Below are 25,614 nucleotides of genomic sequence, written 5' to 3'. Positions count from 1 at the left end.
CAGCCACTGTGTTTATGTGGCTAGTTGAGTTTCTGGTCAATCCCCAGGAAGTTGATTGTTGAGGATTCAGTGACAGTAACACCATTTAATGTCAAGGGACGGTGGTTAGATTGTCTTCTTTTGGAGATGGTCATTACCTGGCATTTGTGTGGCATGAATGTTACTTGCCACTTGTCAGCCCCTTGTCACTAGGGAGTTGATGGCCTAATGGTATTGTCGCTGGACTGTAAATCCAGAGACCCTGATAATGTCCTGGGAACCTGGGTTTGAATCCCACCACTGTAGATGTATCTGGATAAATATCTGGAATTCAGAGTCTAATGATGACTGTGAATCCATTGCCAATTGTTGGAAAAACCCATCTAGTTCACGAATGTCCTTTAGGGACGGAAACTGCCATCCTTACCTGGTCTGGCCTACATGTGATTCCAGACTCTGGTTGACTCCTAACTGCACTCTGGGGATTAGGGATGGCCAATAAATGCTGCCTAGCCGGCAATGCCCTCATCCCATGAATGAACAAAGAAAAGAAAAGCCCAAGCCTGGATATTGTCCAGATCTTGTGGCATTTGAAGATGGATTGCTTCAGTATCTGAGGAGTCATGAATGGTACTGAACATTGTGCAATTGTCAGCAACCATCCTCACTTCTGACCTTGTGATGGAGGCAAGGCCATTGATCAAGCAGCTGAAAACGATTGAGTCTAGGACACTACCTTGAGGAACTCCTGCAGAGATGTCCTGGAGCTGAGGACGGATCTCTAATAACCACAGCTATGTTACTATGGTATAATTCCAACCAATAGAGAGTTTGCTCCTGATACTCATTGATTCCAGTTTTGCTAGGGCTCCTTGCTGCCACACTCAGTCAATTAGAGCCTTGATGCCACTCTCACCTCACCTCTAACTAGCTTACCCTCAGATTTCATCTTCTCTCCCTTTTTGCCTTTTTAAGTTGGTCTCTGCTAGTTTTTAAAGGCTTCCCAATTCTCTGGCTTCCCACTAAACTTCATCACATTGTATACTTTTTTCTTTTATGTTATCCCTGCCTTCCCTTGTCAGCCATCGTTGTCTCATCCTCCCCTTAGTATGTTCCTTCTTCCATGGGATGAATTTCAATTGTGTCTCCTGAATTACCCCCAGAAATTCCTGCCATTGCTGCTCCACCATCTTCCATTCTAGGTTCCCCTTCCAATCAACTCTGGCCAGTTCTTCCCTGATGTCTTTGTAGGTACATTTACTCAATTGTAGCTACTACATCTGGGTGGCACAGTGGTCAGTACTGCTGCCTCACAGCACCAGGGACCTAGGTTTTATTCCACCCTCAAGTGAACATGTGGAGTTTTCACATTCTCCTCCTGTCTGTGTGGGTTTCCACTGGATGCTCTGGTTTTCCCCCTATAGTTCAGGGATGCGCAGATTAGCCAGATTGGCCATGGGAAATGCAGGGTTACAGGGTCTGAGTGGGATGTTCATTAGAGGCCTGCTGTGGAGTCGATGGAGTGAATGGCCTGCTTCCACACTGTAGGGATTCGACATCTGCAGGCCCAGTTCAAGATTCACTGGGCTGATTCCTGGGATAAATGGGCTCATCAAGAACAGCTAAAAAGATTAAGCCTTTATTCATGAGAATTTAGAAGAATGAGGGGTGATCTTATTGAAACACAGTTCTGACAGGGCTTGACAGGGTCAATGCTGAGAAGATATATCCAGCAGTGGGGAAATCTTGAACTAAGGGGCATAGTTACAGAGTGAGGGGATACTCATTTAAAACTGAGATGTGAAGGAAGGCCTTCTCCCACAAAATAGTGAATGTCTGGGATTTTCCACAGGGGTGGTGGAGGCTAGGTCACAAAAGTATTTTTAGAGGAATCAGAGTTTTGAATTATTGGACAGTTGAGGGATATGAGGAGCTGCTATGAAAGAGGATTTGACATCTGGGGTAGATCAGCCATGATATTATGGCCTGGTGGGTCAGGGCCAAGGGCCCAAATGATCTACTCCTGCTTCTATTTCTTATGCTTTTATGTTCTAACAAATCATGTAAATAATGTCAGTAAAATTTCTTCATGTAGAGACTGGAAACAGTATTAAACTTGTAGTCACAACGAGTGTCTACATCATCACATTTAAGGGGAGACTTGCTGCAAACATGAGGAAGACTAGGGTGGAGGGAAAGAAAATAAGAGTAAAGTATGTAGTCTTGTGTGGGGTACAAGCACAAGCAGAGACCAGTTGAACTGAATGACCTGGCTCTGTATGATTGAATCTATGCCATCTAAATACTCAATTTTTTTAATGTTAGGATTATTTGCCTATTCCTGCCCATTGATGCTGGTTTATGTGCATTATTAGGGAAACCATACTGAGACAGTACTCAGATATAATTTATGAATACTGAGCCCTATTCTCCAGCAAACTGAAGGAAATAAGGAATGTGAAAGGTATATCAATGCTGCTGCTGCTGGAAATAGTGATATAGAAGCTGAATGCCCTCCTGATGGAGTGTGCTGCACCTCTAAACATTTCCTGCATGGTAACCCAATGCTGAAAAACATGCTCATGCAGGCGGTCATCCAGTGTACCTGATTCATCTAACCTAGTCCCGTCATAATGTTGGGGATTCTTATATGTATTTGCTTGCCTTTCACTAAAGAAAAAGCATTCAGTTGAAAGAGTTGCTCAGCAGTGTTGGGAATATGTATTTATATTTAATTTATATTTAAGGACATTGTATTAAAAAAACCTGAAGATATTGAACTATTTTAACATTGTGAGGAACAAAAATATGTTAACCAAATGATTTCTGCCAAGTTCAGAAATTTTCTCACTCAAACATCCTAACTCCATGCTGAAAATTCAGCCCCAAGTCTCCATATCATTAATTCAGGTTAATCCAATGATCCAACAGAATCTGTTCTCAGTAAGTTAACAGAATCTATAGTTAAGGATAGTGTAATTGAACACTGTGAATATTCTCAGCTAGTCAGAGACAGTCAGAGACCTAACTGAATTTTCTTGAAAAGGTGACAAACGTCATGGACAGCAGAATGTCTATGGATGGGATTATAAAGGTTTTCAGAAGATAAAATCTTTGGTTCACAAGAATCTAAAAGTTAATGGGATAAAGTTAGGTAAATGGAGTTCAGTCACACATCAGTCATGATCTCTGTGAATTCGAGAACAGGCCTGAAGCACTAACTAGATTAGTACTGTTCCTATAAGCTCGGCCATCCAGAAACACATTCACCTCAATCTGGAAACATTAATCAGTACAAAGGTATCTATGTGAATCAACTTACTAAAAAAAAATTAACAAAGAAGAATATATTCAGTTGGCATCATGAAATTGCACAAATGATCAATGGTTTATGACAGAAAAGTATTACGCAATGTAAATTATTTCAAAAGCCGAAGATCTTGCTTGCAAATTATTTATCATGCTAAAACTCTAAGTAACATAAAGAGTATTGGATTGGAATGACCCTAGGGCAATCAGATGCATTTCACAACCGATTAACAATTTTTGAAGTCCATTCAAGTGTATAGACTATGTTAATTGAATATCAAGGGTATCATAAATCATTTTTCTGTCATTTGATTCAGAAATGTTGTACTAACATACAAATTTCCAGCAAGTGCTACATTCAGGATTTATGCTTTTGTAAGTACCAGCATGCTCTCTGATGCTCCTGTAGGGTATTTCAGTGATTTTGCCTTTGTGGTTTCAGCCTTGAAAGGTCACAATAATCACTTCAATAAGCATGAATGCATTAGTGCCACTACTTGCTTGTGTTTGTTGCTTCAGGTTTTTAACTCTTTGAAATGTCAGAAACTGAAGTCACAAGCTTTACAAGAAATGTGTATTTCTATGAAATATTTTCATAATCCTAACGTATATTGGTTTCCTGGATGCTTCTTTCATTAAAGATTCATTTAAAAATCAACACTTGCATTTGCATAACACCATTACATGAAAATTACCTCAGTGTTCCGAAAGGCTGATGGGAATCAGAAACAGATTAAAAAGTACAGAAACAGAAAATGAGTCTAGTGTAAGAATTGGACTAATTTTTTGTTGGGGTTTTGAAGATAAAAAGAGCAGGGAAGTATGAAACACTTATGGGGAGAGAGTAGAGAACATAACATGAATCATTAGATAAAAATCTCGTTCACCTTCTTTAACCCTGGTAACTGCACGGTGCAACAATAATGGAACTTTAAACCCGATCACAACAATCAAGTATTCCGCAATTTAGTCAAACATAATGCAAGAAAAACCCCAGTTACCTGTAGCCCGCAATGGACCCTGGACTTTATCAATAATTCAGGTCCAATTGATATACCAATAAATAATAAAAGATTGTTTCCATTGGTTGGTGAATAACAGAGAATTGAACTTGGTATGGGAAATTACACACTGGTTTTACAACCCAAATTCCAAGTGATTGAGGATTGCAAGATGGACCAGGAATAATTTAGAGCAATGCCAAACAAATATTCCTCTGGCTCCACAGTAGGAGAATTAGAAAAGAAAATTTGCTTTACAATTTCTTTGGTAGAAAGGGATGGCCATTTCCTTGGGAGAAACTGAAACAGAGGCCTGCTGTAAAATGTGGATGAAAGTTGACACACTTCTAATTTCAAACAGCCTCCAACTATCCTTAAAATTAGTAGGGACCAATATATGCTTGTCTAACCGAGATATAATCTACCACCATTTGGAACATGAATCAGGAAAGATATTGATCAAAGATGTAGTGGAAATAATACAAAATACAGTTAACATTAACAGAACATAATGCATAGATTTTCAAATGTTATTTGCAAATAAAGAGTTATTTTACCGTAAAATGTTTGATCCTTTTATTTGCTAAGCATTTAAATACAACCCAATCTTGATGAGTTGGTCGACATAAAATTGCACTGTGTCAAAGTTATCAATCATTCATATAGCAAATCAGTTAAAACAATGCCCATGATTAGTTGTAATTCTGCAGTGGCTGGCTGTTTTAGCCAAACCCATGTTTCAGCGCCAGCAAGGTAAACAATGCTGAAATCCTTTGCATTAGAGATACCTACATGGCAAAACAAGCCTAGTACTCCTGTCAGATGTCATATGACCACATCGACCAATTAGAGGTAGTGACTTGGACTGAGTGAACTCAAGTATGAAATGCTGGACAGGCCATCATTTTACATCATGAAGATGTCTCTACAAAGTGACATGCAAAATGAGCAAGTATAGAATAAATAACGTTTTTGTACTTTTTGCATCACACACCACCAGATTAAGGAGGTATTTAATGCATTGTAGCAAAGGTTCAATATATAACATTTCAAATAGATATTTGTAGGCATAACGGTTTACACTTATACACATTGTGCGCCTCTGCAGCTATCACAAAGCTCTGCTTAACCCAAATTTCAACCTATTTCCCTGGTATTTGATTCATCAATTGTTTACTGCAAATGCTTTTCCTACTGTTATGTTCTTCCATTATTGATATGTCACAAATTTGATGTACCATTAAGCAAAATTTGGTTTGGCAAATTTAATTTATCCAAGTATTCTTAACAAAATCAACAAATCCATTATTAAGTACAAACTCAAGGTGCTGCATAAATCAACACTTTCTCTTTAGTTAGTGTTGAAGGGTACTAAACACCTACTAATAAACATTTTCTCATCTAATATATTGTATTCACTTCATTTAGAAGGTACATTCACGTTGCACTATAAAAATGTTTATAGGTAAATTATGCAATTCACTGACAATTCCCAGTATACTTATTTGTCAGCAATCCTGAGAGAAAAATGTTTTTACGATGTAAAATTCCCATCCCTGCACACAAAAACACTAGTATAAAATTCCAACTATTCCTTTCCACTTCACCCCTGCAAAACTCAACAAACCACAAATATTCCATAGCATGAAGTAATGTCCCTTGGCGTTATGTAATTGTCTCAGCAGGAAACCATTGTATTAGAAGATTAAGGATAACTACTTACTATTTAAAAAGAAAGTAAAATGACAATTTCATTTAAATATTTTTCTCCAGGAAATAAGACACCTAATTAAATCAAATTTTAAAGGAAAACCAAATCCCTGAGGTTCAAAAGTCCAAACAAATTGTGAAAATCTGGATAATTTTAACCAGAGGTGGCAAGATGTATTCAGGGATGCATACCATTACAATGTAAATAAAGCCAACAAAAGTATGCATCTTTAAATGATGTTTTTTTTCAAAATGGTTAACATGAAGTAACTAAAAACAGTTTTTCAGTACATAAACATTTCAATTTCAACAAGTACACGAGAAAAACATATTGTTACAATGTATGTATAAGATTATTATATTTTCAAATTCTGCCATTAAATTTAATTGTAAAATGAAGGAAGTTATGTGACCTGTTCTGATGTCTGTCTGGCAATAAGCTTGGGTGGTTTCAATCCCAAAACATCAAAGGAAGGTTTAGATTGTTTTACTGGGAAGAAGGTGCAGAATATTTATGCTTGGAGACTGGCGACAGCCTGTGTGTTAACAGTGACGATTAAGAGCCTTGAAAGTTCCAGAAAAATGTTGAGAATGTCTTGTTATGAACAGCTGTGATTTAAACTATTGATTTACTTCAAACTGATAGAAGGTTAAGGCTCTGAAGGGTAGATATTAAGCATTTCTATGTAGATACACGGCTCCATATGATTCAAGTCACCAAGGTAAAGGAAGCCATTGAAGGACAGATTACAGATTTTCCCAGAACATTTGGTCTGTCTGGATCCAGGAGAAAGGGGGAGTTAAAACAAGGTTGGCAGATTCACCTAGCATGGGCTAGAAGAAGTACGCCCAGGAAAAAAGAACTTCACTGTAAAAGACATTAAGTATAGATTAGATGAAGATTAAGATTACAAATTACCTGTTTGACAAAAGAACTGAACAGGAATAAACTCTCAGGAGTTAAGAATCACTTTGGATTGATTCTGGGAAAGCTGACTGTCTTGGTAAAGTTCTGTGTAAAGTATAGCTGTGAAGGATGTTATCTGGGCTAAGAACAGGGTGGGGGAGCTCTGTTCCATTTAAAGTACTTCAAAGTATAAATTGTTCACCACAAAACAATAGTGTTAGGGTTTTTTTTAAGTATATGGCTACAATATAGTTTTAAAATATGAAATCTTGCTATGTCATTCTTTTAGCTGTTAATTTTAAAAAAAAATCAGACTTCCAGTTATCAGTCTCTGTGAATATTGTACCATCTACAGGAATAATATGATCACAATTCACATTTGAAAATTTAAGAGTAGAAATCATGCTCATTTTTGTCACTTTCATCAGAGGAGACAATTTGCTGCTGATCAGAATCAGACTCAAACATCGGACTCTTGACAGTTTCTTCTCTGCGCTTTTTCTTTTTTTGCTGCATGATTGCACAATCTCCACTTTCAGCCACACGATGAGGTGAATGCTTATTAACATTTAGCTGCAGGTCATTTTCATGTGTCATTCTATCTTCTATCCTTCTAGCAGAGGACAGTATTACATCACAATAGCTGATTGCTCTGAAATCTGATTGGCTGCCTAAATACTTGCGAAGGTTTCCTTCTATATCTGATCGATCAAAGCTGACAGTGTCTAAGAGATTGCTTTTATGTACAGTGCCACGTAAAAGATCCTTTATCCGACGATTCTCTCGTGTCGTTGATTCCCAAACTGTTTCAAGTTCAGATTCAACTTGTCTAAAAGAAATAGACAGTTTAAACAATTAGCTTTAACGAACACTTACTTTATCTGCATGAATAGACATTAAATAATGTAAAGATTCATACAGTATTCAGTCTTCTGCTACAAATTCTTTATATTGATAGGAGGATTCTACAATTAATCTACTTAAGTACAAATGACCTGGGTGCTTGCTCAGAAATAAGAGGAATGTAATACATACAAATGCTGCAAAAGTTCTTTTGATAATTATTTTAGACAAAACTACTAAAGCTGTTTTTTTCCTGGAATGTTGTGATGTTTTGTCAATGGTGTTAATACATGATTGGGCACACAAAGTGAAAAGAGTTGAAGGGGAATGAAAGCTGTTCCACAGATTTCATAAGTAATTGTAATTGCTAGAAATCACAAATCTGTACCAGCTTTTAACTAGTCTTTCATTGTGAAAACAAATTATTTACATTTTATCATATTATACTATTCTAAAGATGTAAGTAAGGCTTTACCAATGAGATTGATTAAAAAGTGGCATTTAGAAACACACCATTTCATTAGTGACTACACTGAAAATATGCAAATTCTACAATCTGCTGATTTGCTTTGTGAATAATGTCAGAGTGTTTTGCAATTAATACTGGAGGACTCAGTACTGAAGTATTGTGGAAAAGAATTTATTTAAAGCTTTATGGACATACCTGGAGTGGTTTCTTGAAAACAGTGCAATTAAAGCATATAGGAGACTATTTTCTAAACAAGGCTTCCTGTAAATTGCATGATTGGTAATAACTGTTTGTTTTTCTGTAGACCCTGTTGGGGTTGTTTTGAATAGCCTTCGAGTAGGCTTTGAGAGATTTTTGTTTTATGCAGTTCAATTGGAGGGAAGTCTGCTCTGAACAAACTAAGTTGGAGGAAAGTTTTCCGTGGAAAACCTTTACAGTAATTTAGGTAGTGTAATGTCTAATTTTTCTGTTGAAAGAGTGATTGAAAGATTATGACATCTTTATATTTCCCGAGCAAGTTGTGCCAGCAAGATTTTAGAGACGACTGTGTATGAATAGTGCCTTGCTGCATATCAAAGCAGCAGACTCCAGAACATCTAATGCTTTATCTTTTGACTGCAAGTTTATCCCATAATCTTTCTTCAGAAAGGCAATCTGTGGTTTTCTTTCACTCTTCAGAGGGATGAGAGAGAGAAAGAGGAGAGAGATAGGGGCAGGAGAGAGAGAGGCAGGAGAGAGAGAGAGGGGAGAGACAGCGAGACAGGAGAGACAGAGAGGGGAGAGACCTGAGAACTGCAGAGATATTGATGAATATGATCATGGCTAATATATGTCTCAAACCAATTCTCTGGCCTTCTCCTCATAACTTAGACCCCCTTACTAAACAAGAACTTATCTATCTCTGTCTTAAATGCACTCAATGACTTGACGTCCACAACCTTCAGCAGCAATGAATTCCACAGATTTACTCCCCTCTGGCTGAAGAAATTCCTCCTCATCTCAGTTCTAAAGTGTCATCCCTTCACTTTGATGCTGTGCCTTTTGGTCCCAGTACCTCCTACTACTGGAAACATCTTCTCCATGTTTGCTCTATCCAGGCCTCTCAGTATTCTGTAAGTTTCAATCAGATCCCCCTTCATCCTTCTAAAATCCATTGAGTACAGATCCAGAGTCCTAACCATTCCTCATATGACAAGCTCTTCATCATTGGGATCATTCTTGTAAACTTCTTCCAGACTCCCTTCAATGCTATTACATTCTTATTTAACATGTGGCCCAAAGCTGCTCACAATATTCCAAATGCAGTCTGACCAGGGCACTTTGAGCAGCTTTAGGCCCCACATCGTAGGTAAACTGTGTTGTTTTTGGAGAGTGTGCAGTGTACATTTAGCAGGATTATAACTGGACTTCAAGAGTTAAATTACGAAGCAAGATTCCAAAACATGTTCTATTCCATGGAATTTGCAAAATTATGAAGTGATTTGATTTGAAGTTTAACATATTAAGGGGAACAGATGAAGTAGGTAGTGAATCAATTCCACTGTGAAAGACAATGGGAGTATAATCTACAAGTTAGAGCCAGAATTTTCAAGAGTGACCTGAAGAAATATTTTGATGCACAAAGGAGTCTAGAATGTTGGAACCATCTTCTGCAATAATAATTAATGCTAGATCAATTGTTACTTTGAAATCTGACATTGAAACTTTGATTCACAAGAATCTATCAATTATTTTGGAGCAAAGGTAGGTACATAGAATTAGGTCATAGATTATTAAATGGAAAAACAGGCTTTGGGGGTTAAATGGCTTATTCCTTTTCCATGTTTCATTACATTCACTTTCAAGGAATTATGTAATGTAGCTACAGCTGCCAATTATATTTTATTATTTCAATATACGAGTATGTAACTCGTTTCATAGGAACACATACAGTACTCTTCAAATATATGAACATCTTTTACTCCTTACCAATTAAGTATTTTTGCTTAAGGTTTTTATGCATTTTTTAAGCAATAACAGCACTAGTAAGGTTGAACAGGTTAAAATTTCTGAGATACAAAAATATCTTCAGAATTCCCAAAGTGAAAATATGCCAAAATATTTTTGGTTGTTATCAACTGTGCTGTTTTTAAGTATTCAGTTAATTCCCATACATTGCTTTGCAGGCAGCAGCTACTGCTTTAACTATTAAATGGTTCAGTAAGTACAAAAACCTGGCAGCTTGGATTCAGTTCTGGAAATATTTTAACTGCTTATCTCAGAAAAACATTGAAAAGCTGAGAAATAGATGGTGATTAGATTTCTTTCACTGCTGTCTCGCCGCTCTGCAGATAATGGACTGCATTGCACAGCTGCCAATAAGATGTAAATTGCTGATGACAAGTATTGCTGGAAAATTGCATTCTTTTCATAATCATAACCTCGCTTAAGCAAGAATGACTTTAGCTCTTAGTCTTAGCTTTCCCCTCTATGTCCTAAAGGCTGCTAATATGTAATATACAAATGATGTTTGCTATGTGATATTCTGTTCATCCTCACACTATCCCAATTGAGATTTTGGGATATTTTCATCTCACACTGCTTCAATCAATATTGCAGAGCTGACAACACTGAACAACCAGATAATTTTACTGAAGCAGAATATCATTAAATCAAAGAAAAATCATCGCTGCAAGCAATTATATAAAACTAGAGCCTACAGGTCGGATAATTGTTGTTGCTGCTGCTCATGGTTCATAATTATGTAAATTATATTTCTAACAAATTGATCTTTTTTGTGCTGGCTGGAAGTAGAAAGAAACAAGTAGCTTGAACAAATCTTGAAAGAGGCTCTACAGTAGTTTATGGCATCAAGAAGGGAAATTTTTATTAAGACAAAGGTAACTGAATTTTGACTTCTGTCATTTGTTTGTGCTGTTTATGTCAAAATTAATTTGTATAACGTAAGCCATCTAAAAAACCATCAGATAGAAATGATGGAATACTGGAGCCTGCAGCTGTGCATCTTTCTGTCTACCAGTCTGCTCTAATTGGCTTGCTTTGCTATGACTGCTTTACCTTTGCTGTTCAAGCAGTCCATCAAGGGTTTCCTGCTTGTCCTTCAGTAGCTGCTGAAGACGCCGTATTTCCCGCTGGTACTGAGCAGTCCTTCTGGCAAAATCCTCTTCTTGTTCCTTCATACGGTTGTTCATGTCTCCAAGCTTCATGGCAGCTTTTGTTTTGTACATCTGTGCAAATTATTGGAATGATATTGTTACAGTAATTTCACTGCTATACAATAAGGGCTTACAACTAACACAATGATAAACTACTGGCCTGTGGATCACCTATGGAAAAATCATTTTCCCAATCCAAAATGAAAGATTTTGAAGATGATTAAGACGTGATCAGGTATGCTTTTGTTTATTTTATTAAATAATATATTCAGATGGGAGTCTGCAACCAAAGGTCTTAGCGTTACTAGATTTAGTATATTTCCCTAAACTTGTTTTCTATAACATTTTCAGAGTTAAACCTTCCTGCCTCCACAAATTGATGGACAGAAGTATTTATTTCTTTGCCTGGCTGGTTTTTATTTAAGGGAAAAAGATAGAATCGATGCATCAAAAATAAGGGGCTTTAAAAACAATGCATTGAAACAGCTGCTTTTTGGCAGATTAAAGATTACACATGAGAAGGTAACAAAACCATTAGGACTACAGATTAGAAATGAAATTAACTCAGGTTCACAACAGGCATTCTGCAGCACCCATATTTCCTAACAAGGAAAATACCAATATTTAGAATGTTTATCAATTGTAAAACAATATTAAATTGTTCGGTATTCAAAGTCATAATGATTGCATTGGATTGAAACAGCTCTTGCGATATCCCTCTAACAAAGCTCCTTTCACATAAGTGGAAGCAATCCTACAATTTGCTTTCCAGTGAGGTGTAATCACCAAAGCACAATCAAAAATTGGAATGTACTAAGGCAGCCACATGAAAATAAACAGGAAATATGAAAATTTCATCTGTTTTTGCCTCTGGTACTGTTAGCTAGCCTTGGTAAAGAAACAACTGTAAACAAGCTGGACTGAAATCTATCAACCACAAGGTCAAAAAGCTGTGTGCCAGTTTGGCGGTTTTGCCTAAGTTGAGTGAGTTCAGCTGGTTCTTAATTCAGGCACTAGTAGGAACACTACTTAGAAAGAGGAGATCATTCAGAGAAAGGAAGGAAATTAAGATCCATCTTCAGTTCACCCAACTTGAATGCTGCCTCCTGAAAGGCAATGAATAGATAATTTTGCAGTTCTAACCTAGGATCGACAGCAATTGTCAAACTCAGCAAAACAGTTTAAAAAGCTGATAAAAAATACATATTCAGTAGTAATAAAGATTTTATAAAGCACCACTTCCAGTCCTTAGAATGAGTTAGTGCTTCACAATCAGGGGAATCAGTGGTGTAGCGGTAATGGCACTAGTGTCGGATCCAGAGTCTAAGTCTTTTGGGACAGTGGTTGTCTTCGGAATTTAAATTCAATTAATAATTCTGGAAAAGAAAACTAATCTCAGTAATTGTGATGACAAAATTATAGTCGGTTGTTGTTAAAAATCTGATCTGCATTTAGGGAGCAAAATCAGCCATGTTTTCCTGTTCTATTCTGGGACTCTATACCACAGATTAACTCTCAACTCCCTCTGAAGGGATCTGTCGATCACTCAATTGATGGACTAATTAGGATGGGCAACATACGTAGGTCTTTCTGGAGAGGCCCATATCACACAAAAAAAATCTTTAAAAAAGATATTTTTCATTCCTGATCACAATAAACTATTGGGAAATCAGCAACCAATACACATGAAGTAGACTCCCATAAATAGGAATCAATTAAGTAACCAAATAATGTTTCTTGATGGGTTTGGTTGAAGGTTAATGTTACCAGTTTTACTGGTTTGCCTTGGCTGAGAGTTTGGGTAGTGGATGGCACATACTTTTCCTCAAATAGTGCTAGATACTTCCTAATCAACCAGTTCAGGAATGTGATTGCACACCTCAGGAATAGGTGGGACTTTAACCTGAGCCTTCCAGCTCATTGGTAGGGACTCTACTACCTCACCAAAAGAACTCTTCAAATTGTGCTAGATATTTTTTCGTCAAACTATCCAAAGATATTATTACTCATATCAGGAGTAGGTGGGATTTGAATGGAGATCTTCTGGCTCAGACGTAAGAACACTGCCACTGTGCCACAAAAACACTTCAAATAATGTTATAAAGATTCAAATAATATTATAAAGATCCAAATGATTAGGGTCAGCTGCAATAGTGCAGTACTCCCTTAATACTGCACTGAAATGTCATCTTAGATTTTATGTTTAAGTCCTTGGAGTGGGAATTGAACTCCAAAACTTCTATATTGCGCAACATGTGAATCAGAGGAACATAGAAATTTGCTGATGAGTAGAAAATGTTTGCTCATCCTCAAAGTTCAACAATAGACACTGTTACCTATATATCACAAATAATTTTTTTCTCCAAATCCTTCTCCAACTATTTTCTAAATAACTAACTATTAACAATGATAGTCTCTTTGACTAATCTATTCTGAAAAATTGGGCCAATTTTCAAATTTCCTCAGAGCCCCATGAAAATAAATTTCTTTACCCCACAAGCTCAATCCCCTGTGGCCCTCCCACTTAACTTCCCTGGAGCAGCATGGTTCCATGGTAGAGCTGCCAAAAATCTACCCTTCAAAGCACTAACAATTCACTAGCAAAATTCAAATGACAGCTAAACATGAAAATTGGATGGGCCTCCAACCACCTTTATTGAGTGGGCAGATTTGCTCTGCCTAGCTTCTATTCAATGGAAGTATCCACAAGAAAATTCAATCCCAGTGTGTGATACTAGCTACGCCAGATATTTTGCTCTATCCCAAGACCTCTTGTGGTCAGCAGGGTGAACAATTTTCTGGACCCACCTTGTTGATACAAACATATGAACAAGGAACAAGAGTAGGCTACTCAGTCCTTCGAGCCTGCTCTGGCATTCAGTAAGATAATGGTTGATCTGATTTTAACCTCAACTATACAAATTTGAATACTTAACTAAGATACCCTCACAATCCTCTGTTCTAAACGCAAGTAAATTCAACTTCTGCAGTGTCTCCGTTATAAAAGGTCAAGCTTCTGACACCAGATATCAAATATGAATAATCCTTTGTTGATTCTTTTCCAATGCCTTCATCGACTTTCTGTTATGGTAACTGGATTTTATAACGGGTTCAATATTAACTTCTCCAAAATTCTATTCTCACCCAGTGCATTATAAAATCCAAACTCCTATTCACTGCACTGATTGTTGAAACCATTTGCACAGTGCAGCAATTTGTTCCAACACCTCTGCACCTTTCTTTACACTATGCTGCTAAAGAATCATAGAATCATTCAGCATGGAAACAGATCCTTCGGTCCAACCAACTAACATTATTTAGTTTACAGTTCCAATGTTTTTTCTACATTGAATTTCATGTTCTTTTTTCAACTCAATTCTTTGAACTTTTTAGGTCCCTGAACACCTCATGGGCTTAATTGTTTACAGTTTCATCATCCACATTTTCACACTTCTGTCTTCATCCTCATTTCGAATCATAAGGAATGATTTTCCCCTCCCTGGAGGTGATGAGAAGGGGAGGTAATTGGGTGAGTTAATCCTGCAGAGAAACTCACCCCATTCTCACCACCTCACTAATTAAGTTCTCGGTGAAAAGATCTTTGGGTGACATGCCTAACATGCCACCAACTAGGGTCCTTAGGTAGGCAATTAATGATAATGAAACACACAAGCTGGAGTAAAACAAAGCTACTGAAGCTCTATCTGCAGCCAAGCCTTGTACCTAAATGTAGGCAATCATTAAGGCCCCACTTTATACAGATCCATAAAATTTTATTTTGGGTCACAGGATACAGCAGCACCCAGGGCACCGAGGTATGGAGGTCAGATATGCAGCAACTCCCGACTCATTATTCCTAAAGATCTGGAAAGTGGAGGATGGCTTCTAGAACAATAACAATTCCATATAATTGGATTTAAGCACTCAATATCAGCTCTCAGTTTAATTGGCACCACATAAACATCCATTCCCTCCACCACCAACGTGCAGTAGCAGCAGCCTATAGTACATATACAATGCACTACAGAAATTCATTGAAGATCCTTAGACAGCATCTTCCAAATCCACCACCACTTCCATCTAGAAGGACAAGGGTGGCAGAGACATACGAACACCACCACCAGCAAGTTCCCCTCCAAGCCACTCACCATCCTGACTTGGAAATATATCAGTGTTCCTTCAGTGTTGCTTGGTCAACATCCTGGAATTCTCTGCCTAACAGCATTGTTGGTCAACCTGCAGCATGTGGATTGCATCATTCAAGATGGCATCTCACCACCACCTTCTCAAGGACAGCTAGGGGCAGGCAATAAATGCAGGCCAGCCAGCAACATCCATGTCTGATGAGTGAATAAAAAGTAAACTTTTTTTAAAAATGAATTCACGTTATGCGAACATTGCTGGCTGGGTCAGCATTTATTACTCATCCCTAGTCACCCTTGAGGAGGTGGTAGTGAGTTGCCTTCTTTAACTACTGCCATCCATTTGGTGTGGGTAGACCCCAAAGCCACTGGGGAGGAAGTTCCTGGATTTTGAACCAGCAACATTGAAGGAATGGTGATATGCTTCCAAGTCAAGTTGGTGTCTGGGTTGGAGGGGAACTTGCAGGCATTGATGTTCCCATGTATCTCTGGCCCTTTTTCTTTTATGTGGAAGTGGCCGTGGGTTTGGAAGGTGATGTCTAAGGAGCCCTGGAGAATTTCTACAGTGCATCTTGTAGATGGTACACACTGCTGCTATTGAGTGTTGTGGTGAAGGGCGTGAATTCTTCTGGATGTGGTGCCACTCAAATGAGTTGCTTTTTCCTCGATGGTGTCAAGCTTCTTGAATGTTGTTTTGAGTTGCACTCACCCAAGAAAGTGAGGAGTATTCCATCACATTCCTCAGATGGTGGGCATGCTTTAAGGAAGTCAGAAGGTGAATCACTTGCTGCAAGATTCCTAGCCTGTGACCCGCTCTTGTAACCACAGTACTTATATTGCTCAACCAGTTCAATTTCTGGTTAATGACAATGCCAGGATGTTATGCCATTGCATGTCAAGGGGTGATGGTTGGATTCTCTCTCGTTGGAGATGATCACTCCCTGGCACTTGTGTGGTATGAATGTTGCTTGTCACTAGTCAGTCTATACCTGGATATTGTTAAAGATCTATTGCACCAGATCACAGCAATGATTCTGGTTCAATCTAGCAAACCACAAAGGGGTCCCAAACGATTACTTGGGCCTGTGTTCAACACAAACACTGCACCTGCTACAATTGAAACTCATATGACAAAAGATTAATTTCAATTCATATGACCCTTCAAGCATTTAATAAATTTGTCTAACCTGTTTTTCTAATTTATAGGATAGCTCAATGGCAGTGTTAGTACCTTTCATCTATGAATAAAACAAAGCAATTAATTACGACCAAAAAAATACCATAAAAGACATCATATTTACATATGTAAAACTCCACGATTCAACAATTTGAGATGCTTTTACTAGCCATGAATTTAATTTTTTAATTTAAATCTATTCAGAATGATTAAAATATCAAAGTTGCAGAGAGAATCATTTAAAGAAAAAGTAGTTTGATGGATGTATTCCAAATATTAAAAGAAAATATATTGTCAATTTTAAGATCTACTTCTAATTTAATGATTTCTGTCAGTGTGGCTCATGTGGCCTTCTTCACTAACCTATCTACCTGTGACTCCACATTCAAGGAACTATGAACCTGCACTCCAAGGTCGCTTTGTTTAGCAGCACTCCCTAGGGCCTTATCATTAAGTGTATAAGTCAGAATATCAGTCCAGGCCCATTATTTAAAATATGCAGTAGTTTGATTTCCCTACTTTCTGAAAATACTGAAACAGTGCTTGAAAACAGTAAAGCTGTTTCCATAGGTGACTGATTAATTTCATGTAACTTAGAAATCCCAAGAGGTTTTGAGTCACAGCTGGTAAAGATAACTCATATGTATTTCAGGACTCCCAAATTCATTGACCTGACTGGAAAAGAAAATCAAGGCAGGAATAAAAGAGCTGTTGACTTGCCATCATCATTGCCAAGAGAAAATAATAACTAAATTCAATAGTGCATGAATCTTGACCACTCCGTAGAGTCAGAGATATACAGCACGGAAACAGACCCTTTGGTCCAACTCGTCCACATCGACCAGACATCCTAAATAAATCTAGTCCCATTTGCCAGAATTTGACCTATATCCCTTTAAACCCTTCCTATTCGTCTACCCATCCAGATGCCTTTTAAATGTTGTAATTGTACCAGCCTCCACCACTTCATCTGGCAGCTCATTCCATACACGCACCACCCTCTACGCGAAAAAGTTGCCCCTTAGGTCCCTTTTAAGTTGTTCCTCCTCACCTTTAACCTATGCCTTCTAGTTTTGGGATTCTGCCACCCAGGGGAAAAGACCTTGTCTATTTACCCTATCCACGCACCTCATGATTTTATAAACCTCTATAAGGTCACCCTCAGCCTCTGCTGCTCGAGGGAAAATAGCCTCAGCCTATTCAGCCTCTTCCCTGCAGGTCAAATTCTCCAACCCTGGCAATATCTTTGTAAATCTTTTCTGAATCCTTTCCAGTTTCACAAAATCTTTCCTATAGCACAGAGAGCAGAATTGAATACAGTATTCCAAAAGTGGCCCAACCAAAATGTCCTTCCACCTCCTATACTCAATGAACTGACGAATAAAGGCAAGCGTGCCAAATGCCTTCTTCACTAACCTATCTACCTGCGACTCCACATTCAAGGAACTATGAACCTGCACTCCAAGGTCACTTTGTTTAGCAGCACTCCCCAGGACCTTATCATTAAGTGTATAAGTCCTGCCCCGATTTGCCTTTCCAAAATGCAGCACCTCACATTTATCAGTTCTGATGATCGAGGCACAATGGAGAGATCCAAATGTTGAGGCAATGCCAAGCACAGGACTAAACTAATCTCCAGATGCTAAAGGTGCAGATTATTAAGAAAAACATAGTTCTAGACGTGTGTTTGTGATGCACCAATTTTTTTGGGTGTTCAATGGCCTCCTAAACCTCCGAAATAGCAAGAGGGAAGTGCATGTTTATTTCAAGTAGGAAGTGTTTTACCTGCCATATTGATAGATAACACTGAAACCCTTATACAAATTAACATCCTGCACATGTTGGATGGTCCTTTTCTGATTCTGGTGTGCTTTACCATCTGTCTTGCCATGTGTTAAGATCTCCTGACAACTCGTGACACTAACAGTCGGAAAGGGATCGTCCAGTATGTAATTAGCTATAGGTACACTGTGCTGCCTCTGGTTGATTTCCAGCAGCCCTGGGCAGTTGAGGCTGAACGATGACAGCAGCGCCACACAATGCTTTACCCATAGTGGGTAGTCAGGAAGCACTACTTCTACATTAGATTTACTGAAGGACAATGCTGAAAATGCTTCACCAAGAATGTGGTAACTGCGCTATGTAACATGCTGTAGCTAGCACTTGAGCCTGAAATCAAAGCATGGAAAGCACTGCCTGTGCCTGTCATGGTCACTGCAACCCTTAACTCTAGATTACAGAGGCTCCTTTCAGGATTAAAAAGCACAGGTCAATCTATATAACAGATTTGCCTAAGTCTGCCAGCTGCCACAGACTGTACCCACATACTGCTTTCCAGCTAGAAGCTAAATGGAACAGACTTCGCACAGATCTAGCAACTCAAGACTGGGCATTTATGAGGTGCTGTGGGCCATCAACAGCAGCATAATTGTGCTCCAACACAATCTGTAACCTCATGGCCCAGCATATCCCCCACTCAACTGTTATCATGAAGCCAGGGGATCAACCCTGGTTCAATGAAGAGTGCAAGAGGGTATGCCAGGAGCAGCACCAGGCATACTTGAAGATGAAGTATCAACTTGGTGAAGCCACCAAACAGGACTACTTGCAGACCAAACAGCGAAAGCAGCTAGTGACAGGCAGAGCTAAGTGATTCCACAACCAACGGATCAGATCTAAGCTCTGCAGTCCTGCCACATCCAGCCGTGAATGGTGGTGAGCAATTAAACAACTCTTTGGAGGAGGAGGGTCCACAAATATTCCCATCCTCAATGATGGAAGAGTTCAGCACATCGGTGCAAAAAATAAGGCTGAAGCATTCGCAGCAATCTTCAGCCAGAAGTGCCGAGTGGATGATCTATCTCGCCCTCCTCCAGTGGTGCCGAGTGTTACAGATACCAGTCTTCAGCCAATTCGACTCACTCTACGTGATATCAAGAAACTATCGGAGACACTGGATACTGCAAAGGCTACCGGCCCTGACAACATTCTGGCAATAGTACTGAAAACCTGTGCTCCAGAACTTGCTGCTCCCCTAGCCAAGCTGTTCCAGTACAGTTACAACACTGGTATCTACCTGACAATGTGGAAAATTGCCCAAGTATGTCTTGTACATAAAAAGCAGGACAAATCCAACCCAGCCAATTACTGCCCCATCAGTCTACTCTCGATCATTACTAAAGTGATGGAAGGTGTCATCAACAGTGCTATCAAGCAGCACCTGCTCAGATTGGGTTCCACCAGGGCCACTCAGCTCCTGACCTCATTACAGCCTTGGTTCAAACATGGACAAAAGAACTGAATTCCAGAGGTGAGGTGAGAGTGACAGCCCTTGATATCAAGGCTGCATTCGACTGAGTGTGGCATCAAGGAGCCCTAGCAAGACTGGAATCAATGGGCATCAGGGGGCATCGCTCTGGTGGTTGGAGTCAAACCTGACACATAGGAAGATGGGAGACAACAAGGTGCAGGGCTGGATGAACACAGCAGGCCAAGCAGCATCATAGGAGCAGAGAGGCTGACGTTTCGGGCCTAGACCTAGATGGTTGTGGTTGTGGGAGGTCAATCATCTCAGCTCCAGGACATCTTTGCAGGAGTTCCTCAGGGTAGTGTCCTAGGCCCAACCATCTTTAGCTGCTTCATCAATGACCTTCCCTCCATCATAAGGTCAGAAGTGGGATGTTCGCCTATGATTGCATAATGTTCAGCACCATTCGTGACTCCTCAGATACTGAAGCAGTCCGTGTCCAAATGCAACAAGATCAGGACAATATCCAGGCTTGGGCTGACAAGTGGCAAGTGACATACGCGCCACACGAAAGGCAGGTTATGACCAGCACCAATAAGAGACAATCTAACCACCGTCCCTTGACATTCAATGGTGTCACTGAATCCCCCACTATCAACATCCTGGGGGTTACCATTGACCAGAAACTCCACTGGACTCACCACATTAACACAGTGACTACAAGAGCAAGCCAGAAGCTGGGAATATTGTGGCGTGTAACTCATCTCCTGACTCCTCAAAGCCTGTCCATCATCTACAAGGCACAAGTCAGGAGTGTGATGGAATACTCCCCACTTGCCAGGATGAGTGCGGCCCCAACAACACTCAAGAAGCTTGACACCATACAGGGCAAAGCAGCCTGCTTGATTGGCACTACGTCCACAAGCATCCACTCCCTCCACCACCGACGCTCAGTAGCAGCAGTGTGTACTATCTACAAGATGCACTGCAGAAATTCACCAAAGATCCTCAGATAGCAACTTCCAAACCCACGACCACTTCCATCTAGAAAGACAAGGGCAGCAGATATATGGGAACACCACCGCCTCCAAGTTCCCCTCCAAGTCACTCACCATCCTGACTTGGAAATATATCGCCGTTCCTTCACGGTTGCTGAATCAAAATCCTGGAATTCCCTCCCTAATAGCATTGTGGCTCAACCCACAGCAGGAGGAATGCAGGGGTTCAAGAAGGCAGCTCACCACCACCTTCTCAAGGACAACTAGGGATGGAATGCTGGCCAGCCAGCAATGCCCACATCTCACAAAATGAATAGAAAAAAAAAAAACCTGTCCCTAATTCCTGAAAATTTTGTGAGGAGCTTTTGACAGCAGCAGTGGACCACACCTGGGACTGCCAGTCATCAGCCCCAACATACTGACATACGACCCAATTATTTGAAAACTTTGAGCAGGATAATTCCGGATGGATGGGCAATAAATACTGGCCATACCAGAGAGGCTTCACATTCCACAAAAAAAAGTGAAATAACAAGTTATACACATTAGTTGGGTAGGGAACTGTGAACGCACTGCCTGAAAATGTTATTCTAATTCTAAACCAAGGAGTGATCAATGATTGGGGCAGACTCCTGAATAAAGCACAACTCTGGATAGGAATGAGAGCTCTTCAAATTAGTTACAAATCAACTGGGTGTTTCAATAGAAGAATACATTGCGAATGGGCGAATTAACGTTGAGAAAAGACTTCCTCATCAGAAGTTATTCTCAGTTAAGAAGTTACTAAAGTGGATAATGTGTGAAATTAAAACAGTACACTGAAACCCACACATAGAGGAAGTTCTGAAGTTTTGTTCAAGACTGTTATTCGGGTAAAGGTGGTGATGTTTTGGTCTGGAATTAGCCTACATGGCATCGTAACACGAACTGCTTGATGTACAGGTGCTGTCTGTAGTTCTTATTAGAATACAGCATTTGTTTTTAAATTCAAGATAGTTTGAAATAATGCTGGTAATTCAAAATCCAGGTATTTTCCTCCCCACAGACTTTTGTCAAAGTGAAGGAATTCTCAAATGCTTCCAGGCTAAAGGATGCTAAAGGATGACTCTTTCAAGTCACGTTGATATACAGTCTACATGCTGGGAGGTTCTGCAATTGTACGTGTTCAGAATGTACAGATTTGGTTGAAGGGTCCGATCTACTATTGTAAGGTAAAAATACTTTTTGTCTGAACTGCATGTTAGAGTACAAAGTCTGAGATGCAAGTACTGAGAAAATAAGGCATCTTATGAACTTTTCCATAGGTGTGATGTCCAAAATTTGGCAAAATATTGACAACATAGGATCAAATATAAATTTTTTCAACATAAATTTAGTATAAAAGTGTTATTTAAAAACTGTAACATGTAGAGGATTTCTATTATTTGAAATATTTTTTTAAATCTAAGAGGTTTTTAAAAAGAATATTCTAAATGTCCTTTGGAACTGTGAGAAACTTAGAATATTAAGCCCGCATTTACCCTTGCAAATTTAATTTGATTTTAGTAAACCAAATAGCTTTTACAAATTTTACCAAAGCTGCAGTCATTCTGTAATTTAGATATGGAGAGCAACAAAACCAAGATTTATCTAGATAAGGGAAAAAACACTGACCTAATGTGTACTTTTCACATTGTCTTCTGGGAGAGACTTCCAAAAGTAATTGAGGTTAAATTTTTTTAATCAAAATTTTAAACCAAACTTTAATTCCTTTTATGCAGATTATTTAGTCTGTTCTAATTCCAGGAGTGAACCTGAATTTGAAACGAGCTCCCATAATTGGAATATTTATGCCAAACTCTTCACCTATGATTTCAGGGTCATACAAATAAGCAAATTAAGAGTAGGAGTGGGCCACTTGAGGCTGTTCCACCATTCAACAAGATCATGGCTGATCTGATCACCGTTCATTCCCAACTACACCCAATAACTTTTCGTGTCCTGCTTAATCAAGAATCTATCTACCTTTGCCTTAAAAATATTGAAGAACTCTGCTTTTACTGCCTTACAAGTGTTCCAAAGACTCATGACTGTCAGAGAAAAATTCCCCTACTCTTGGTCTTAAATGGGTGATTCCTTATTTTGAAAGTGACCCATAATTCTACTTCTTTCACTAGAGGAAACATCCTTTCCACATGCACCCTATCAAGACCCCTCAGAATATTATATGTTTCAATCAAGTCACTTTTTACTCTTCTAATCTCCAGCAGATACAAGCCCAACTTGTCAAACATTTCCTATTAAGCCAACTCACCTACTCCAGGTATCAGTCTAGCAAACCTTCTCTGTACTGGTATCCTGTCTAATTAAGGTGACCAATACAGTAATAGTCCTCCAGATGTGGACTCACCAAATTCCCTACTTTTGTATTCAATTCCCCTCACAATAAACAATAACATTCTATTAGCTCTCCCAAATTATACTCCATTTGCCCGATCTTGGCCCACTCACTTAACCTATCTATATTCATTTGTATCCTCATGTCCACTTCACAACTCATTTTCTTACCTCTCTCTTCAGTCCCTTCATCCAAATCAGTTATATAAAATGTAAAATGTACAGGCCCATCACCGATCCTTGTTGCACAGCACTCATTACATCTTGCTAACCAGAAAATCCATTCATACCTATTATTTCCTTTAGCCTCCAAACATCTGTGTCAACATTTTTAAATATTCAAATTCTTACTATCGGTTTTTAAATTGCTAGAAACCTTTCACTCATATTTTGTTTCTCTCATTTTTTTAGGCATTTCCTTTTTTTTAAATACTTTTTCCAATCTTCCATTGGATCAAGCATAATAATATCATAACATTTTTTTCTTGAAGTTTGATTCTATCTTTAAATTTTTTTAGTTAACCACTGATAGTGAGATCTGCCTTTGGAACTTTCTCATTGGAACCTATTCTGTGTATTCTGAAATATCCCCATAAATATCTGACACTGCGACTCTACTGACCTTTCCTTTAACCTACCCATGTGGATCAGCCTCTATTTTGAATCAATGAGTACTGTATACATGTATGTATTATATTTCTAGAATATAATTTTTTTGTATTACATGACCTTTCTCTTTCCTCAGAACGTTTGATTTAAAGATGAGCTGCTCTCAAACAGAAGGAGACAAAAGCATTTCAAGTTCTGACCTAGAATGCAAAATCTGTTATCAAAAGTACAATGGCCATAGCCGAAAGCCTAAAATTCTGGACTGTTTACACAGAGTATGCGCAAAATGTCTAAACAAAATATTACTTATTGGTGATGGTTCCCACTGTATTAGTTGTCCCTTCTGTCGCCATGAGACAGAGGTCCATGAGGATGAAATTGCAAATCTCCCTGATGATACAAATATCATGTGCAAACTTACAACAAGAGACAAAACAACATGGAATTCTGGCTGCAAAGAGGTAGTTTTAACACCAAAGAACTTAACTTCTTCTAGTTCAACCCTTGGTTCTTCTAACTGCTTAGTTATTACTATAAGGGAGGTACAAAGGAATTCCCCAAGGACTCCGAGTAGTCATACCACCTCTGACTATTATGTAGATCGCAGTCTTGACACCATGTCTGTTACATCCCAAAGCAGGATTGATCAAGATGTGTTCTCTAAAATTTGTAGTCGTGTGCCAAGAATACTTGTGTGGCTGTTAGGTTTCTTCTATTTCAGTTCATTGCCACTTGGAATTTATCTTCTGGTAATCCAAAAAGTGACTCTGGGAATTGTGTGCGTCAGTCTTGTTCCTTCCAGCCTGACTGTTTGCTTAGTCTATGGTTTTTGTCAATGTCTCTGTCAGGGTATATGTGATTGCTCGTCCAGAAATTAACAGCTGCCAGATTCTAAAAAATTAAGGATTCAGCCAAGAATTGAAGATGTGTGTCTGGGGCTGCATTTGTAATCAGCTGACCTGACATTCACAGACTTTGAGGAGATAAATTTCAATCACCTTTTGTGTGGAAAAATGTTTTCTGATTTCACTTCTAAATAGCCAATTTTAAAGACAAAGTAGAGCACTTTTCATGACCTCAGGATGTCCCAAAGAGCTTTCTAGCCAAGTAATTCTTTCAAGTGCAAGTGTTGTTATAATACAGAAAATGCACCTTGGAAGGCTCCATAAAATTATACCACCTTATTCTTGAATCCTTCATTGGAAATATTTCTCTTTATCTATCTGATCATAAAGGTAATAAAAGATGAAAGATAAAATGATCAAATTAAGTACCTTGATTAGGTCATATCTCAATCTATGAAATTCAAGGGAATACAAAGACACACAAATCCAGTTCATGCAACCTAACCTCATTCAATCCTTTCCAGTACCAGTCTGGTAAACCTTCACTGTACCTCAGCTAAAGCCAATATATTCTTCCTGAGAATGTGATGCTCAAAACTGAATGCCGTACTCCTAATGACTTCAGTATAAACATCACTTTCTCACTTTTATATTCCAAGCAACCTTGGAAGAGTCAATCAATCAGAGATAGTAAGAACTGCCGATGCTGGAGTCAGAGATAACACAGTGTGGAGTTGGAGGAACACTACAGGCCAGGCAGCATCAGAGGAACAGGAAAGCTGATGTTTTGGGTTAGGACTCTCCCCCATTTCTGAAGAAGGGTCCCGACCCGAAACATCAACTTTCC

The 25,614-nt window shown here is 38.9% G+C and overlaps 2 protein-coding genes across 2 annotated transcripts in view; one reads left to right on the top strand and one right to left on the bottom strand.

Annotated features, from left to right (window-relative positions):
* Positions 1 to 4,860: 4,860 nt before the first annotated feature.
* Positions 4,861 to 25,614, bottom strand: part of cep89 (centrosomal protein 89) — a 76,410-nt gene continuing 55,656 nt past the window's right edge. The window contains exons 14-15 of the mRNA XM_048605979.1: positions 11,276 to 11,445; positions 4,861 to 7,735 (exon numbers count right to left, since the gene is read on the bottom strand). Coding sequence (XP_048461936.1) covers positions 7,294 to 7,735; positions 11,276 to 11,445 — 612 coding nt within the window. The 3' untranslated portion in view covers positions 4,861 to 7,293. The remainder of the gene's footprint in view (positions 7,736 to 11,275; positions 11,446 to 25,614) is intronic.
* On the top strand, positions 24,075 to 24,800 carry zgc:165481 (uncharacterized protein LOC100073327 homolog). Its single transcript, XM_020521237.2, has one exon. It carries the CDS (start codon positions 24,075 to 24,077, stop codon positions 24,798 to 24,800), a length of 726 nt encoding a protein of 241 aa, XP_020376826.1.

This window comes from Rhincodon typus, chromosome 15 (assembly GCF_021869965.1).
Source record: "Rhincodon typus isolate 14 chromosome 15, sRhiTyp1.1, whole genome shotgun sequence".
NCBI lineage: Eukaryota > Metazoa > Chordata > Chondrichthyes > Orectolobiformes > Rhincodontidae > Rhincodon > Rhincodon typus.
Note: the sequence above shows the minus strand (reverse complement) of the source record. Positions and strands in the feature narration are given on the sequence as shown.

What these genes read in the sequence shown, in the direction of transcription:
- zgc:165481 (XM_020521237.2), top strand. Translation starts at nt 24,075, where the DNA reads ATGAGCTGCTCTCAAACAGAAGGAGACAAAAGCATTTCAAGTTCTGAC.